Here is a 16,210-nt window from a genome sequence, read left to right on the forward strand (position 1 = left end):
CCGCTTTTGGCGCATACACATTATCGAACATTTATCGACCTCTTGATATCGTTTTATCGAGAAAAATTATATCGCGATAATTATCGTTACCGTTTTATCGCCCAGCCCCCTCAACAGATGTAGTACCATTTAAAGCGAGCCAAAGCGAGCCGTGCCGTACCATACCATGCAGTGGAAAAGCGCCACAAGTGTTTTAGGCCCCTGAGTCTTCTTCATATATCAGTCTGTGTGTTTAAGTTCCTCACCCCGACGATGAACCTTTGGTTGAACTGCTGCATGGCTCCCTGTAGTTGACTGCGCTGGTGCTGCCACTGCTCGTAGTTTCGCACCGTCTCCATCGTGGGCCGCTGCCACGTGGTGGTTCTGGTAATGTGGTCCACAAAATACACCCGTCCCATCTGATCCACGCGCCGCTCCCAGCTGCAAGACAGAAGGACATGTTAATCCCTTACCAGTCTCAACGTCATTTCAGAACATGCTGCTAACTGTCCCACGGTCTTGCTTCAGGCCTAGTGGAGATCGCGCCTGGATGTTTCAAAAACGACTTGAAGACTTACTTATTTTATCAAGCTTTTGGCGTTTGATTGGGTCTGAGAACTGTGAGTGATTGGTTGTATGATTTTCTTGGTGTCATGTTTTGATGTTATTTTATGTATTTTAGAGTTATTTACTATTTATGGACAGCACTTTGGTCCATTCTAATGGTTTTGAAAGTGCTTTATAAATAAAAGTTGAGTTGAGAAGCTCATTTTAGGCCAAAAATGTTTATGAATTAATCTTTTAAACAAGTTTTAAATATACAGAGGCGGACAGAGTCCGCTAAATTTTTTCTAAATAATTGCTAAATTTTACTCAAGTACAAGTAAAAGTACTACAGTCAGATGTCTACTTAAGTAAAAGTACTGAAGTACTTGTTTTTAAAAGTACTTGAGTATCAAGAGTACATTTTCTAAATATTGCATTACTACTGCCACAGTGCTTACATTTATGTACAGAAACGTCCTACATGGAGTTATGAAAATTTTTTAATGTTAATACCTTGGAGAATGTAAAAAGAATTGAAAGTAAAATCAAGAAATTTTCATCTTTTTACCATGTTGCTTTATTTAACATTTAAGAAAATTTCAGAAAATTGAAATAGTCTGGCGAGGTGGGGCCACGGGTTGGCACATTCCCGGGATGGACCTGCTGCGTCTTAATCCATTGTTTGGTCCATGGTTTCGTCTCTTATTTAAATCTGACCATGGAGTTGACTTTGGCGGAAAGCTGAAGGTGATTGCTGATAGGCTGTCCTAATCAGTTTGGCCTGCACAATCCGATCACGTTTGGGAGGGAAACAACAAATTGAGGGTTTCCGAGATTTTTTTTTGTTTTTTTGTAAGAAGTAGAAACGGCACTCACGGTTATGGATAGAAATGTAGTTGAGTAAAGAGTACCTTATTTGCCTCTCAAATGTACTTGAGTAAAGTCATGAGTAATCCCCAAAAATGATACTCGAGTAAAGTACAGATCCCTCAAAATTGTACTTATGTACTGTACTCAAGTGAATGTACTCCGTTACTGTCCGGCTCTGTAAATATAATATACCCATTGCTCGTCTAGCCAAGAACGTGTTTTATGTGAACACACCCTAGGAAATGCGGGTCGGGTGAAACCAGCCTAATTACGGGCTGATAAGTTTGTTTAGTCGACTTGTTTTTTAGGCAAATATGTAGTTTTACACATCCCTAAATCACCGTGGAAAAAGGTGATCCTAACATATAAGCTGCATTTTCTTAAACAAAATATAATTTATTTTGTTGTGAAATTTGACCTTGGCTTTATTAGATTCACCTAGCTAGCATTTGGCAGTTGTTTTTCATGTATGTTAAAATATAATTATCAGAAAATACATAAGATGTTGTGTCCAAAAATAACACCTTTATTAACCGTCCAGATCCTGAACTGTTAAACAACTCCACCTGAAAAAGCCAAACTCTGACTGTGCGTTTCAGTTGAAATATGTTAAAAGTATGCGTCAAGTATGCATACTGCATTCTTTTAAGGGCGTGTCTCATAGTTCAGTTTCCTACCCTGTGGGCAGAGGCTCCGGTCTTTCCCAAGTCGTCCTCTTCTCCACATGGTCGACAAAATACAGACGCCCGTTCTGATCGACACGCTGCTCCCAACTGCAAACACACACACACTACAGTTAGTGGTCGAATAAACAAAAAAAAATTCTTCTGTATTTTTGTCTTTATGTTTTCCATTACAAATGTCTAAAACATTCTTAAATTAAGATACATATACTTGATATGCAAAATGACTTAAGATATTATGTCATGTTTTAATATTATGATATTATGCCTGTAAGTGGTTTAGGAAGTGACAGTTTTCTACATAGCGGCTATATATATAAATTAACTAAATTAATAACTTGTTTACATCAAAAATGAACCATCACTGAACTTACTTAAGCTGGACTATGACTCTATTTTCTTATAGAAACAAACTTTGTCGTATTATTTTCCTGTTATCTCTGTTAAGCTGCTTTGAAACAATCTGTATTGTAAAAATCGCTATAGAAATAAAGGTGACTTGACTTGACGTAAGGTGATGTAAACCAACAACACTTCTGTTTATTAACCAAGTGTGTGCAGTTATGGCTAATGCTCTCAAGCTGTTTCTGGGTTATATGAATGTCATACCCGGGCGGCAGAGGTCCGGTGTTGACGATGCTGGGAATCCTGCTGGGAGCGGGAACCACACCGAGAGCCGTCCTGCCAGGCTGGTCCACTGTGGGGGCGGGGCTAGACTCGGAGGCTCCTCCCCCAGAGGGATTACGAACTGGAGTGTCTGAACGAGACGAATCGCTGCCGTCAGGAATTGAACCAGTGGAGGAAGCTGCAAAGAGGAGGGGATTTCACCACTATTTTAATAAATGCAAATTTTAAAAACATTTTACAATCACTCAAAATATGATTCATTAAACAGATTCATTAATTAGTTAATACTGGCAATATTTGTTACTTTTTTATTTTTCAATCAGGGCTCCAGAAACACCGGTGCCACTTAGTTTTACAGATGATAGCGCCTGATTTGGTAGCGCTGGGGGTATTTTTAATAATACATTTAATTTAATCGTAAAATGACTATTGTTTTGCATTAATAAGTGCAGTTACTAATAATATTACATGTTTGACTTTACTAATTCATGTTCAACAGTGTAATTGATACCGGTACAAAAGAGTTTCTGCACCTGCTCCGCTTCTAACAGAGTTCTGTACCTCTTCTCCCAGACGGCAAGAGTTCATAAGAGCGGAAGAGTGCATGAGATGGGTCACTTAAAATCCTTTCAGCCTCATTTAGTGTGCTTTACTCATACCGAGTCTGAATACTAGGATAGTCATTCAGTCCAATCATTTTTATCGAAGTTCGAACATTATATAGTATCTTTAATTTTGATTTAACAGAAAGATCACCATACCAAGTGGACAGACCATATCCGATATACAGTATATCTGATCTATATCTGACCATATCTGATATACAGTATATCTGATCTATATCTGACCATATCTGATATACAGTATATCTGATCTATATCTGACCATATCTGATATACAGTATATCTGATCTATATCTGACCATATCTGATATACAGTATATCTGATCTATATCTGACCATATCTGATATATATCTGACCATATATGATATATATCTGACCATATCTGATATACAGTATATCTGATCTATATCTGACCATATCTGATATATATCTGACCATATCTGATATACAGTATATCTGATCTATATCTGACCATATCTGATATACAGTATATCTGATCTATATCTGACCATATCTGATATATATCTGACCATATATGATATATATCTGACCATATCTGATATACAGTATATCTGATCTATATCTGACCATATCTGATATATATCTGACCATATCTGATATACAGTATATCTGATCTATATCTGACCATATCTGATCTATATCTGACCATATCCGATATACAGTATATCTGATCTATATCTGACCATATCTGCTATATATATCTGACCATATCTGATATATATATATCTGACCATATCTGATATATATATATCTGACCATATCTGATAGATATATATCTGACCATATCTGATATATATATATCTGACCATATCTGATATATATATATCTGACCATATCTGATATATATATATCTGACCATATCTGATATATATATATCTGACCATATCTGATATATATATATCTGACCATATCTGATATATATATATCTGACCATATCTGATATATATATATCTGACCATATCTGATATATATATATCTGACCATATCTGATATATATATATATCTGACCATATCTGATATATATATATATCTGACCATATCTGATATATATATATATCTGACCATATCTGATATATATATATATATATCTGACCATATCTGATATATATATATATATCTGACCATATCTGATATATATATATATATCTGACCATATCTGATATATATATATATCTGACCATATCTGATATATATATATATATCTGACCATATCTGATATATATATATATATCTGACCATATCTGATATATATATATATATCTGACCATATCTGATATATATATATATATCTGACCATATCTGATATATATATATATATATATATATATATATCTGACCATATCTGATATATATATATATATATATATCTGACCATATCTGATATATATATATATATATATATCTGACCATATCTGATATATATATATATATATATATCTGACCATATCTGATATATATATATATATATATATATCTGACCATATCTGATATATATATATATATATATCTGACCATATCTGATATATATATATATCTGACCATATCTGATATATATATATATATATATATCTGACCATATCTGATATATATATATATATATATATATCTGACCATATCTGATATATATATATCTGACCATATCTGATATATATATATCTGACCATATCTGATATATATATATATATCTGACCATATCTGATATATATATATATATCTGACCATATCTGATATATATATATATATCTGACCATATCTGATATATATATATCTGACCATATCTGATATATATATATATCTGACCATATCTGATATATATATATATCTGACCATATCTGATATATATATATATCTGACCATATCTGATATATATATATATCTGACCATATCTGATATATATATATATCTGACCATATCTGATATATATATATATCTGACCATATCTGATATATATATATATCTGACCATATCTGATATATATATATATCTGACCATATCTGATATATATATATCTGACCATATCTGATATATATATATCTGACCATATCTGATATATATATATATCTGACCATATCTGATATATATATATCTGACCATATCTGATATATATATATCTGACCATATCTGATATATATATATCTGACCATATCTGATATATATATATCTGACCATATCTGATATATATATATATCTGACCATATCTGATATATATATATCTGACCATATCTGATATATATATATCTGACCATATCTGATATATATATCTGACCATATCTGATCTATATCTGACCATATCTGATATATATATCTGACCATATCTGATATATATATATCTGACCATATCTGATATAAAGTATATCTGATCTATATCTGACCATATCTGATATATATATATCTGACCATATCTGATATAAAGTATATCTGATCTATATCTGACCATATCTGATATATATCTGACCATATCTGATCTATATCTGACCATATCTGATATATATCTGACCATATCTGATCTATATCTGACCATATCTGATCTATATCCGATCTATAGTTTTGGACACCACTACAAATGGCTGTCCCCTGAAATAACGCCCTATTTGTGTGAATAGGGGGCGATTTGTGATTCAGCCAGCGAGTGTGTGTAGCCGGTCTCACCTGGGGAGGACGTGGGTCTGCGTGGGGTCGGCGGGGGAGGTCGCGAGGGTCGTGGGGGTCTCGGGGCGCGTGACCCTCTTGCTGACCCTGACGGAGAGTCCAAACCATTCACACGACCGTTAGGAGCAGACGGTCGATCCTGACCGTCCGAGACCGTTGGGGACGGATCTCTGCTACTGCACACAGACACACACACAGGTTTGTGAATCCAAAAGTTATTAATTTTGTTAATTTACATAAATAGCCGCTCTGGAGAAAACTGTGATGTCATTGTGATGCCAGCTCAGTTCAGTTCTCATATAATGTTGTCAATGCACGCAGATCAGTAATATTGTTGAATATTAAATTAATGTACGCAATATGATTACAGACGGGATATTCCTCAACCAATCACAGGTTCCTTTGATCATTAATGGTACAATCAAACTGCCATCAGCACAATAACAACAAAGGAAACACTGTGTAGACAATCCTTTCTTCATTTACACTACTGTTAATTATTGAATGATATGAAGATACCTTCTGCTGGAGTCTTCGTTAAGCTCCAACTCGCCATTTAAAGTATCTGGAAAAAAAATAACATTAGCCATTTGTGATCTTTTCAGAGTGAAATATTAAAATATCATTGAAAGGAATAGAGTGACTTACTCTGGTTGTTGGCCTCGACCGATTGGAAAAGATCGGGATCCACTTGCAGACCGTCCAAACACACGGACAGATCGCCAATGTTATCGGCCTGATCTTGGTCTGCGCACAACTGCAGCGTCTGCACAACCTCGCAGACTGCACAACACAACACACATCACTTAAACATTACTTACAGGAAAACATATATATATATATATATATATATATATATATATATATACAACATCATTGAATGATTTATTCAAAATATATATATAGTATATATTATATATCATGCAAATTATAATAATTTAGATTATACAAAGATATACAAATTTAGATTTACACTATATCAATATTTTTATTAGAATGTTTATTTTTAATGTTTAAATTATTTAATTTAAAAATAATTTTAATGTATAAAATTATATATTATTTATTTTTTAAAAATTGCTGAATGACTTTAAAGATTATTTATAAAAATATTAAATATTAATATATGTATATATAACATTTATATGAAATTATATTTATTATAATTTATGCAATTTTTACAATTCTATACGATAAATCAAATCTACATTATATAATATAAATTATATTATATAATTTTTTTTTAATAATTGTTATTTTTTTTACATTACACATGAACAGACTACACATTAACTTAACTGTATATATATAAAGTTTTTTATATATATTTATGTTGTCAACGTTTGAAGTGGATCAAAACCTTTCATCAAAGTTATACATGAATTTTAAACAATACCCGTTCTTGTCTTAGGACAACTTTGATTAACTTTTTGATCCACTTCAAATGTTGACGTATGTATGTGTATATATAGAAACTCAGCACAGAAACTCACTCTTCATGTCATGTGACTTGAGCGTCTCGCTGACGTCGAGTGTGGCCACGCCCAGCAGAACGTCAGACTTCAGCGTCTGGTGACTCCAAACACGGAAGATCAGCTTGCTGAACGGAGTGACGATCCTGATGGATGAACAACACAGAAATTACAAAGCTGGAAAACTACAGAAACACAAGAGAGGAGGAAAACACACTCAACTGTAATACATAGTGCTAGAGTTCTGATCACACACTCGCTTGACTTGACAAACAGCACTGATGATGCAGTCAGTGCTGACGTCATTCTGAACAATCACTTCACGTCGGGAGGATTAAAGCATTTAATAGAGAATTGAGGACAATGTGCTGGTGAAGCCTGTGTTTGCTATACACACACACACACTTGTTAGTGCTGGTACTGAAATTAAAGCACACTCACACAGTGAGCGACTGCTTCCACTTGGGCGAGTTTGTGTTGGTGCATTTCTCCGTCTTCTTGGACTGGCCGTCCACAGACACCTCCACGTACGGATTCGGCCCGAACCAGTTCTTCTTGTTGTCCTTGAGTTTGGCAGAGATCACTGCAAACAGGAAGAACACGTGGTCAAAATAACACGGCATGATTCATGACGGATTCCTGCAAACACAGGTGACCCTAAACATCAGGAAAGCTGCTGTTATTGAGGAGGAATAGGCTAAAATAGGCTTGAAAATATATTGTGTTGGACCTATTGGTTTAAAAATAATGTACATAAAATATGCACAAATATGTAAATACACATGTTTATAGCCCTATTTTTTTATTTAAAATAATTATTTTATTTTTGTTTTAATTTTTTTATAATGTTTTTTTTAAGTCTCATAAATAAAAAATAAATAAATAAATAAAAATCCTGATAATTACCAGTAATATTTTTTTAATGTAAAATTACAGGTCGGTACCTATTAAAAATAATGTGCAAAAAATATGCACATATTTGCATATTATAAAGTGACGTAGACTTCAAAGAAAATGTGATCAATTACTTATTATCAGACCCTTTTATCAAAAATGTTTTTAAGCACAAAATGTTTAATAAAACATGCATGTAAATAAAACTGTTTATAACTCTTTAAAATAATTATAGACCTTTTAATTTTAATAAAACTTTATTAAAATCCTATTTTTTATTGTGTTATAATGAAATTAATATTTTTTTAAATAATAAATATATCTAATCACTTGATAATTTAAAAAAAACGAATAATAGTAATAATTTAAAAGACAAATTGTAAAATTACGGGTCCTATTCAGAAGCAAGATATGATCACTATATGAGCAAGAGGTCAAGACATTTTTTATGCTAACTGAAACATTTGGCATTAAAAAGAAACAAGATTTCCAAAATAAAAGTTGCTTTAGATGTTTTCTTGTTCGGTCACAGTCAGTGGTTTAGTGTTTTATGCAATTCAGCAAAACCAAATAAACAATAAGTTAACGTATTAAAACTAGTTTAATAAGTTAATAAGTTATAAACTAGTTAATAGTTTAATAACTTTCTATATTGTATAGAAAATAAGTATTAACATTTTTAGTATTGCTTATATTAACTTATTATTAACAGTCATGCACTATCCTGAAGATAGTTTCCTTAGTTTGGAGATAAACAATGAATTCAAGCAAAAATTCAAGCTTTTATTATAGATAGTAGAGACTGGGAGCTGTTCACCACTGTTAGAAGTGAAATATAGGCATATATTAAAGTGGTGGGACTGAAGTCCAGCGTTGGGCCGGTCAGCTGACGAGGAAGTATCAGATGATAACACATGCAAACGTACCCATGATCTGCAGCTGTGCTTTCATCGGGAAGCCATTAGTAGGACCTGCTTTAGCGACACTGCAGGCCATGACATAGAGCTACGCTGAGACCTGTGAGCAACACAACACACACATGTGATTAATGATGCAGCTTATTCTGGACGAGGAACACACACACATCTGTGCATCTTTCAAATGTGATAAACCTGCTTGGTTGGATATAAAGCATCAGACAAACCAATATACGGTTCTGCAATTTACTTTGTAAAAGCCCGTTCACACCAAGAACGATAACTATATCCGCGACCACACCAGCAGATGATATCGAGCGTGTCTGTCGCTTTAAATGCTCGAGCTCGTGACAGCAGGATGGATTCTGATTGGCTGTCAGTGTTTTTATCGTTCATCAGCTGGATAAAATCATCCTGAAAGTGATTCCAACGATATCGTTTCTCTGTGCCGTTATGGTTATGGCTGTGGTGTGAACTCTGCTATTCTTTAATATTGAGGCCACATTTACACATAGCCGGGTATTTACGAACCGTCACATTTGACTCACGTCATAACCGTCATAACCAATTCTGAAACCGGCACACCCCTAATGTTACAGTACATTACCGTACGTGTTTTCATATCATTATACAGTACGAGAGCGCCCTCTAGAGGCCAAATAAACCCATCACTGACGCCTCGTGGAGTTTGTTTTGACACGTGAGGTTGCTCTGCAATTCAGATACGCATTTAAAACAGACGGTATGTTATACAGTACATTACCGTACGTGTTTTCATGTCATTATACAGTACGAGAGCGCCCTCTAGAGGCCAAATAAACCCTTCACTGACACCTCGTGGAGTTTGTTTTGACACGTGAGGCTGCCCTGCACTTCAGATGCGGATTTAAAACAGACGGTATGTTATACAGTACATTACCGTACGTGTTTTCATATCATTATACAGTACGAGAGGCCAAATAAACCCATCACTGACGCCTCGTGGAGTTTGTTTTGACACGTGAGGCTGCGCTGCACTTCAGATGCGGATTTAAAACAGACGGTATGTTATACAGTACATTACCGTTTGTGTTTTCATATCATTATACAGTACGAGAGCGCCCTCTAGAGGCCAAATAAACCCTTCACTGACACCTCGTGGAGTTTGTTTTGACACGTGAGGCTGCCCTGCACTTCAGATGCGGATTTAAAACAGACGGTATGTTATACAGTACATTACCGTACGTGTTTTCATATCATTATACAGTACGAGAGGCCAAATAAACCCATCACTGACGCCTCGTGGAGTTTGTTTTGACACGTGAGGCTGCGCTGCACTTCAGATGCGGATTTAAAACAGACGGTATGTTATACAGTACATTACCGTTTGTGTTTTCATATCATTATACAGTACGAGAGCGCCCTCTAGAGGCCAAATAAACCCTTCACTGACACCTCGTGGAGTTTGTTTTGACACGTGAGGCTGCCCTGCACTTCAGATGCGGATTTAAAACAGACGGTATGTTATACAGTACATTACCGTACGTGTTTTCATATCATTATACAGTACGAGAGGCCAAATAAACCCATCACTGACGCCTCGTGGAGTTTGTTTTGACACGTGAGGCTGCGCTGCACTTCAGATGCGGATTTAAAACAGACGGTATGTTATACAGTACATTACCGTTTGTGTTTTCATATCATTATACAGTACGGGAGCGCCCTCTAGAGGCCAAATAAACCCTTCACTGACGCCTCGTGGAGTTTGTTTTGACACGTGAGGTTGCGCTGCACTACAGATACGGATTTAAAACAGACGGTATGTTATACAGTACATTACCGTTTGTGTTTTCATATCATTATACAGTACGAGAGGCCAAATAAACCCATCACTGACGGCTCGTGGAGTTTGTTTTGACACGTTAGGGCTGCGCTACACTTCAGATATGGATTTAAAACAGACGGTATGTTATACAGTACATTAGCGTACGTGTTTTCATTTCATTATACAGTACGAGAGGCCAAATAAACCCATCACTGACGGCTCGTGGAGTTTGTTTTGACACGAGAGGCTGCGCTGCACTTCAGATACGTATTTAAAACAGACGGTATGTTATACAGTACATTACCGTACGTGTTTTCATATCATTATACAGTACAAGAGCGCCCTCTAGAGGCCAAATAAACCCATCACTGACACTGACGCCTCGTGGTACAGTACAAGAGCGCCCTCTAGAGGCCAAATAAACCCATCACTGACACTGACGCCTCGTGGAGTTTGTTTTTACATGTGAGGTTGCGCTGCACTTCAGATACGTATTTAAAACAGACAGTATTTTATACAGTACATTACCGTACGTGTTTTCATATCATTATACAGCACAAGAGCGCGCTCTAGAGGCCAAATAAACCCATCACTGACGCCTCGTGGAGTTTGTTTTTACACGTACAGAACGGGACACATCAGATACGGATTTAAAACAGACACTATCTTATACAGTACGTGTTTACATTTCATTATACAGTAATTAATGTGTTGACTAGATGCTGCAGCAGTATGCTTGCAGTCGAGGCTGAGCGGACGCTAACATTAGTTCCTCAAGCGGTTAAAACCATGAAAAAATGTTATGCAAGTCCGACTCAAATGTTTTGTGTCATGATTGTGACCATCTAGTTGCATTAGTTTGACGCTTTTATGCATTTGTTATGCAGCAAAGTTGCATAAAGCTAGTGACATGAGAAAGCAAACTGCATCGTCATGCAAAAAAAAAAATACTTTAAAGACACTTTTACATCTCTTCATTTGGTAGATGGTGTGAAGATAAAGTCTCTTCTCCTCACCAAGGCTGCATTTCTTTTTAATCACAAATACAGACAAAATTGTGAAACATTATTGCAATGTAAAACAGCTGTTTTCTATGTGAATATATTTTAAAATGTAATTTATTCCTGTGATTAAAACTGAATTTTCAGCATCATTACTCCAGTCTTCAGTATCACATGATCCTTCAGATATCAGTCTAATATGATGATTTGATACTCAAGAAACATTTATGATTATTATCAATGATAAAAAATAGTTGTGCTGATCATATTTTAGTGGAAACATTTGTTTTTATGATTCTTTGATTAATAGAAAGTTCCAAAGAACAGCATTTAAGTTATATCGTTACGGTCACGGTCAATTTAATGCATCATTGATGAATAAAAGTATTAATTACTTTTATTTAAAAAAAAAAAAAACAGACTTAACATTTATTATATAAATAAATATTAAAGATATGTCAGACTTTTGACAATTTTCTGTAGACTTCAGATATGATTTAAAAAGGCTTAATTATTTAGAGGAACCATCATTATTATCACCAGATAGATTCAAATGTTTAATGTAAGAAGTAAAACAGTAAAAAACGAGTAAACTAGGTCAGATTGGATGACGGTAAAAAAAAAAAATTATGTAATTTTTTTCAAGGAATATATGGCATATCCAAACATGACAAAGGAACTGAAACAAATCAAGCTCACCATATTCCACAGTGATGAAACAAAATCCACAATCACTGCAATATCTTTGGAGAAGTGGAAAAATTAGATTGTGCTTTCATACACTAGCAATGAAAGTGTTGATAGTTTTCTTTCTGTGTTGTAAAGAGATCCCAGATTACAGGCGCTGCTTCTCCTCCGGTTACATCACAGAGCTTCATCCGAGATCAAACCGAGACGCTCACGTGTGTCTCACACAAGATCTGAATAAACTTTCACTCCAGCTGATCTCTGGGTTAATTATTCATCACTGATCGTGTGTCGAGCCTCAATAACAGGCGACGGGCCGAACCCAGAGGAAACACACACGTTTTTAAATCTCCAGGTTAGAGATCACGACTGACATGATCCTTTAAAGTCCTTTATAGAGAGAATCTGCACTGGAAAACCAAAGTGGATATTCCCCTCTTAAAGGAGAAGTGTGTCGTCTTCTCAACACCAACACTGTCTGTAATGTTCAGTCACTAGATGTTAATCATTTGTAGGTTTGACTACCTGAAGAGTCAAACACTCTGTGACGCTTTGAGTGACTCGACATGTCAACTTCTGACTCGACCAATAGCGTGCGCTTGGGGGCGGGGCTACCTGTCAGGAGGAGGAGGAGGGAGGGTTTGTGACCACAAAATAAAAAACACACAGACAGAAGAACCCGAGAGATATCGTGGAATCAGAGATATGCCACCTAGCAACCATGCAGAACACCCTAGCAACCGCCTAGCAATGCAGTTTTTAAGCCAAAAACACACTGTCAGATGGTGATATCACGGTACTTTAATTTACCACATGGCTGTGACTGCATTTTATAATCAAATCTAGGTTTGCAACTAATGATCATTTTGGTAAACATTAATCTGTCGATTGTTTGCTGAATTAATCGGGTAATAAAGCCTAATTTTCCGGTAACACTTTACAATAAGGTTTCATTTTCAGTTAACTAGACTTTTACTCTGTAAAGCACATTGGTCAACTCTTGTTGTGTTTATTTGTGCTATAGACAGAAACAAAACTGTATTAGTTAACAATGAACAATACTTCTACAGCATTTATTAATCTTGGTTAATGTTAATCTCAACATTTTACTACCACATTTGTAAGATTAACAGTTTTACCTGTTAACATAAATGCACTGTGAACATTAAAATTCATTAACATACACAAATACTAACAAAGGTTAATAAATGCTGTAAGACTATTTCTTATTAGTTCATGTCAGTTTTAATGCATTAACTAGTTATTTATTTATTTAAATAACATTATTGAATACATTAGATTAGAATAAATAAATAAAAAATAACAAAAGACGGTGTAAATTTAAATGTAAAAATAAATAAATTAAATACATTTTATTAAAATTTAATAAAAAATAATTAACTAATAAAATACATCTAACTTAAATTAATAAAGAAACATTCAAATGAATTAAACGATTAAAATAAATAAAAATAGGAAAAGCGGTGTAAAAATAAATGTGAAAAATAAATAAAAAGTAATAAATAAAAGTAATTAATAAATTAAAAGTAACTAACTTAAATTTAAATAGGCTAAGTAATACAATATAAAACATTTTATTAGAAATAAAAAAATACATCTAACTTACATCTACAAGTACAAAAAATGAAATAATGTAATATAATAAAAAATAAATATTGTGCATTTTGGCACTGTTGCAAAAATATGCACCTTTTGGATTTTAGGATGATCCTATTTGTGGGGTCAGTGACATAAAATATTGAAAACTCCTGATCTAGGAAGCACTTTCACGTAATTATGGTCATATTAATACCATGCCATGGCATCAAAGTACCATAGTATTACCATGCTGTTTTGGATGACAGTGGTGGATATTGACAAATAAAAACGGTAATAACTAGGGAGATACCGCGGTATTTTGCTAATAATAATGGAGGACAGGTGAGTAGCTTCAGGTCAAACCGGTTTAGCTAGGAAATATTTAAATCATCAAATGAGCTGAAACCAAAACCAACAACAAACTTGAAGCCGACCATCTGATATGAGGGTATTAAACATGCCACATGTGTTCATCATACATGACCCGATCATGACTACAAACAACAAACTCACAGTTACATATTCAGGCTCGTTGTTGATTCCCTCTGACTCTCATTGTCTAACACAAGCTATTTATATGAGATTGAAATAGTCAAAGTGATTAGTTAACCTGTCAACACGACTCAGTGTCACTGTAACGCAATGTACACATGATAAGAACATACACAGACGGTAAACTACGACACGGCCTCGATCAGATGACCGTTTCTTACCTGAATCTGTCTCTGGGTCAGATGTGAGACGTGAAGCCGAACCGATCCGTCCTGAAATAGTTTATTACAGAATCCGTACCAAGCGACTCCGGCGGCTCAGATCAGGAATGAACTTCCGCCATCTTCACGGCAGTACGTCATCAAAGACGCTTTACTGAAACCCGCCCTTCCAAACGATCAAAAGTCCGTTCCCGTTACATCGTTATTTCACCAGGCGGCGCTCGATGGACCGGAGAACCGATTCTCAATTGAGCCTCGTTCAAATATCAGCTTGTTTTTGTGTTCACTGCGGATGTTTGTATTGGAACGAGTATAATCTTTCACATCTACTCATTGTACAAATTCAAATATGTCAAAAACATGAAAATTCGCCAAGTATTTCTATATGTAATCCGTTTTTAAAAGTGCCTCATCTAGTAATCATAAACCACAGCGATTTGTTCATACGGGTTACTAATGAGAAAAGTAACAGATGTCACGTGGGTTTCATTCATCGTAATGGACTATCTTTTATACATTAATGAAATTGAGGAAACTTTAATAGACTTTGAATTAGTGAAACATGAATGTATTTTTTTTATGTAGATATCGTTCTTGATTAAAAAGCCGGGATCTTCGTGCTGTCTGTTAATCATATTTTAAATAGCCCTTCTCAAATACTGGACAAAAAGTAGGCCTAGGCTCTTAAAGTTTTATCCAAAACTTTAATACATTATTAATGATTATAACAGTCAAAATACATATTAATTTATTCATTATGTACACAAATATATATGTAGGCTATATAAAAGTGTGTGTGCATTTTATGTAACCTAGGCTACTTGCAAAGCATGGTCACACTTAGCATAGGCTAGGCCTACTTCTTATCATTTTAGCTGATCCCATCCAAAGTAACAACTGAGGAATAAATTAGATGCTTTTTACACATCAACTCTTTGAGTTCAGTTCACACAATATGTCTAGTACACAACCACCAAATTCTCATGAAAGTATCATCACACAGAAGCAGCAGCTTTTCTCTGAACTGAGCAGATCCTCACATGATCAACCAGAAAGTAAACAGTGGCAATTGCCACCAGAGCAGACAGAACCAGTCGAATAGCCTTAGTGCCGCCACAATGATC

General features: G+C 34.9%; 1 protein-coding gene across 2 annotated transcripts in view; it reads right to left on the reverse strand.

Moving 5' to 3' along the window:
- itchb (itchy E3 ubiquitin protein ligase b) overlaps positions 1–15,237 on the reverse strand; it is a 38,687-nt gene extending 23,450 nt beyond the window's left edge. The window contains exons 1-10 of one of the 2 annotated variants that reach the window (XM_056248759.1): positions 15,087–15,237; positions 9,292–9,382; positions 7,913–8,054; positions 7,493–7,617; positions 6,648–6,782; positions 6,519–6,564; positions 6,000–6,175; positions 2,688–2,883; positions 2,073–2,168; positions 246–420 (exon numbers count right to left, since the gene is read on the reverse strand). In XM_056248759.1, the coding sequence (XP_056104734.1) occupies positions 246–420; positions 2,073–2,168; positions 2,688–2,883; positions 6,000–6,175; positions 6,519–6,564; positions 6,648–6,782; positions 7,493–7,617; positions 7,913–8,054; positions 9,292–9,361 (1,161 nt within the window). In that variant the 5' untranslated portion in view covers positions 9,362–9,382; positions 15,087–15,237. Of the gene's footprint in view, positions 1–245; positions 421–2,072; positions 2,169–2,687; positions 2,884–5,999; positions 6,176–6,518; positions 6,565–6,647; positions 6,783–7,492; positions 7,618–7,912; positions 8,055–9,291; positions 9,383–12,786; positions 13,250–15,086 lie in introns of those variants that run through there. The other variant, XM_056248760.1, reaches the window with a different exon arrangement.
- Positions 15,238–16,210: the final 973 nt, after the last annotated feature.

Source organism: Rhinichthys klamathensis, unplaced genomic scaffold, assembly GCF_029890125.1.
Source record: "Rhinichthys klamathensis goyatoka isolate OS25496 unplaced genomic scaffold, OSU_Roscu_1.1 h1tg000058l_1, whole genome shotgun sequence".
NCBI classification, from domain to species: Eukaryota; Metazoa; Chordata; class Actinopteri; order Cypriniformes; family Leuciscidae; genus Rhinichthys; species Rhinichthys klamathensis.